The 4337-nt window shown below is 32.9% G+C and overlaps 1 protein-coding gene across 1 annotated transcript; it reads right to left on the bottom strand.

The window, feature by feature from the left end:
- Positions 1-1782: 1782 nt before the first annotated feature.
- LOC121135889 (olfactory receptor 7G1-like) lies at positions 1783-4043 on the bottom strand. The gene has a single exon (XM_040735277.1). The coding sequence runs from the start codon at positions 2958-2960 to the stop codon at positions 2028-2030; it is 933 nt and encodes a 310-aa protein (XP_040591211.1). The 5' UTR covers positions 2961-4043; the 3' UTR covers positions 1783-2027.
- Positions 4044-4337: the final 294 nt, after the last annotated feature.

The raw sequence follows: 4337 nt of genomic DNA, 5'->3' as shown, positions 1-4337 counted from the left end.
CAAAGATTACTCTAGCTAGGACTTGAGAAAAGCCCTGCACTTTCCCATTAGGAGAGACTAGAAAAAAAATATTAGAGTTTGACAGTTAATCCAAAATTTTTATTTCAAGGATCCCATTAAGATGCAGTCACCCCAGCCAGCAGGAAGTAAATTTAAGAACATGATGCCAACATTTCAAAAAGGTATGATGGGAGGATTTTAGTCATTAGATGGCTTATGGATATTTGTTATTGTTTAGTGAGTTTGGTTACAAAATGTTGTTGTTACAGTAGGGAAAATGTTGAACAAAGGGGATCAGATACAAGCTTTATGTTTTGGAAAAAACGATACAGTTATGATAAGATAAAACGGTAGATTATTGAATCTACACTTGAAAAGAATAAAGGGAGGTTATAGATAGGATAAAAATTTAGATTATCGAATCTACTTCTAAAAAGTATAGATATGATGATATAAAATGGTAGAGTACTGAATCTACTTTAAAAAAGCAACTATTAATGTTAAATATTTTACATTGTATTAGAATTTTGTATATTATATACAAATATTTCACATTGATACAAGTATGAAATTAACTGGTTAAAACATATTGTACACACTTTTCTAATCTTGTTGAAGGTACTGAACCTATGTATCCCACACACCTTTAATCCCAGCATCCAGAAGCTAGGAGGTGCTTTTACACATATTTAATCCTAGGACTCGGGATTATAAGTCAGATGGATCTCTGTGAGTTCAGATATACATAAAATTGATCCAGTTTTAAAGAGAAACAGCTCACACAAAGATGGTCTAGCACATGAGATCCCATGCCTTTCATCCTAGGCCTAGAGGGGTATAAAAGATAGGATAAGGGTCGTCTTTAGTCAGTATAAGGCATTCATTCTCCAGAACATTGAGGATATGAAATAAAGGAAGTCTCTTTATTCTTCAACCACCCTGTGGAGAGGGAGAAGTCTGTGTTTTGGTGGAGCCAGGATGACCTTTCAGTCTGAGTAATAGTGAGATCAGGTGCCGGTTTGCTTTGATTTTCTGATCTTAAGCTTGAAGTTCAAATTCCAATATCAGTTTCTGAGTCATTTATTTATCATGTTACATAATATAGTGTCTCCTCATTATAGAAAATTTTATTAACAGTGAGAAACATTATAATTCAAGCTATTAATTTCATAATCAGCATTAACTTGATCTGACCATAATAGAAGGTCTATTACAAAGAATAAACTAGACAAATGGATTACACACCTCAATTTGCATGTGTGAGGTTTACATGAAATGTGTGGATCCTCTACAATGAATGTTTCCTATGATGAGATGTCCTCATATGGGTTTACAAAAAGCTCTACTCCCGAAACTATATGTTAAAAAAATGCTAAATACTAATAATGAGTAAATGGCTTTACATCCTCAATATACATGATAATATTTATTTCTCTTTGAGAAATACTAATAACTTTAATAGCAAAGACATTTATTGCAACAAAATTTGAAGCTACTCAGAACATGAATTTGAAAAATAATCAGCCAATCAGTGTAGGTGCTATCAGAGATCTATAAATGCTGTTTTTCTGGCAAATTATCAGTCATTATTTAAAAAGTATGAAATTTATGTTCCTGCAGGTTGCCGCCAGAATATAATTAAGTATGTGATCTGTCTTTATCCAGTGTTTAAATCTAACTCGATAGTGAACAAAGCTTTCTATTTGCTCATATGCTATTTACCTTTCATTTTCAGAAACAGGTTGGTGATATTTAAAAAAAACAAACAGCAATAACCACAAAGTACACTTTATTTGTCTCTGCCTCAGAGAAGTCACAGAAATGAAATGAATAATGAATTAAATTTTGTGTAACATCACAATACTTGAAGATAATAACCACTACCATACTTAATAACCACATAGAAATGTGCTAAAACAATTTATGATCAGTCATTTTTGAAGCACTTAATGATGAAGGAATTAGTTATGCTAGCTCACCAGAGGTTTTCTATTTCTACATGTTTCTGTAAACTCAACTCATGGAGATTATAAGACTACAGAAAAGATGAGGTGCCTCATGGCTTGCTTGACTTCTCTATTCCTCAAACTGTATATAAAAGGGTTTAATATTTGAGGGACCACAATGTACATCATAGAAAAGATTACATTCTTTGAAGGAGATTCAGAAACAGCAGAATTCATATATACTCCAAATGCTGTTCCATAGAATAAGCACACTACTGTGAGATGAGAGCCACAGGTAGAAAATGCTTTTTTCTGTCCCTGGACCGATGAGATCTTTAGAATGGAGGACACAATTTGAATATAAGAGAAAATAATCCCAGAAAGAGGAACACCGACGAACACACTAGTAACTGTATATATAAGGAGGGTATTGATGAAAGTATCAGAGCAGGCAAGTTTAATGACTTGAACGAGTTCACAGAAGATGTGGAGGATATTCTGGTCTGTGCAGAAAGTCAGATTTAGCAACATCAGACTATGCAGTAGTGCATGCATGGTACTGATCAATAGTGATAGAAAAACTAGTAACACACAGAGGAAAGGTTTCATGATAACTGTGTACCTCAGCGGATGACCTATGGCCACATAGCAGTCATAGGCCATGACAGCGAGGAGACAACTTTCTAAGCCACCAAAAATGAAAACAAAACAAACCTGTGACAGGCAACCTGTGTAGCTGATGCTTTGATCCTGTGTTTGAATGTTCACTAGCAACTTTGGAATTATTGTTGTGCTTATACAGATGTCAGTAAAGGACAGACTGGCGATGAAGAAGTACATTGGAGTATGGAGGTGGGAGTCAAAGCTTACAGCCAGGATAATGAGAATGTTTCCAAAGATAGTAACAAAATACATAGACAGGAACAAGGTGAAAATAATTGACTCAAAGTCTGGAGCATAAGTCAGTCCAATGAGAAAGAATTCAGAAATACATGATTGGTTTGAATGTTCCATATTTCTGCTAAATATTACACAAAAGAAGAGATGAGAATTAACTGAATTTTTATGAGTAATGGTACAGTATCATTTAATGTATGGTGAGTATGGTAATTATAGAAGAATTTTTATGTAGTATTCATAAATTCTTTGAGATGATATATTAAATGTATTTTCTAAAATAATGTCACTAAATTTGACATATTTGAAGCTTGTGAACTAGTGATTTAATATTTTTTAGATGCCTCATTTATTATGTAAACTGCACTAGTAGTTCATTTCTTCATACACTTTTATTACATTCTTCTTGTCCATTATTCCTAAAACTTCCAGTCTCTCCAATGAATATTGAAACATCTGCAAATGAATAAGGCATGCCATTTTCTCGAGAAGTTATTCATACCTAGGAAAAATGTATTAGAAAGATCATAGTAAACCTGTATCTCAAAAGTAATGCGCACCAATATTGGCATGCTTTAGAATTTTTGAACTACTCATTAAGTTACAGAAAAATAAGCTCCTGCTACCAATTCTACTGACCCATGAGTTGTTTTCATAAGCATACATTATACAGATAGAAAGAGATAAGAAGTCTACATTTCTTGCATTCTGTCTTCAATCTATGACCACTCTTCATTCCTGCCTCCAGATATGACCCAATATTCAAAAATAATAATAAAGGATGTTACTATATCTCTGTGGCTATAATAAAACACCATGACCAAATCAACTTAGAGTAGAAATTTTTTAGAGTGGTAAAAGTCTATCAGAGTCAGCATAGAGGGATAGCATCATGATAAACATCAACCCTGGTGGTAGGCTGATAGATCAGATATTCAAACACAGGCATGATGAATAAAGAACTAACTAGAAACAGGAAGAGACTATTTCTCCAAATAGGACCTGAAATCACTCCTCTCTCTCTCTTTCTCTCTCTCCCCCCCTCTCTCTGTGTGTGTGTGTGTGTGTGTGTGTGTGTGTGTATTGATTGTAACAGTGATTGAGTCAAGGAAAAAGGAATATTTCTAACTTGATTATTGCATATCTTACATAAGAGCATACATATCTTATGATTCTACCTCTGAGATTATCCTTTATGTTGAAAAGTAAGGATTTATTGATTAATTTGGTATTTAATTAGTCTGAATACATAATTACATATCTAAATACAAAAGTAATTTAAATATTACACTGGATAATATTTAAACTTAGTTCATGAATTCTTAAACTAGGAAGTACATTCCATGAAAATGTACATAATGAATGTTTGAAGTCAACAAGTTTTCATTGTTGATTATTCATAATAAAAACTGCAAGCTTTACTATATACCAATTCATAGAAAAATATTTAGGTAGTTCAATTTGCTTGTTTTAATTATATTTATTTCAAAAAAT

The sequence above is a fragment of the Mesocricetus auratus genome, unplaced genomic scaffold (genome assembly GCF_017639785.1).
Source record: "Mesocricetus auratus isolate SY011 unplaced genomic scaffold, BCM_Maur_2.0 Super-Scaffold_100044, whole genome shotgun sequence".
Taxonomy (NCBI): domain Eukaryota; kingdom Metazoa; phylum Chordata; class Mammalia; order Rodentia; family Cricetidae; genus Mesocricetus; species Mesocricetus auratus.
This window is presented reverse-complemented; position numbering and strand designations above follow the sequence as displayed.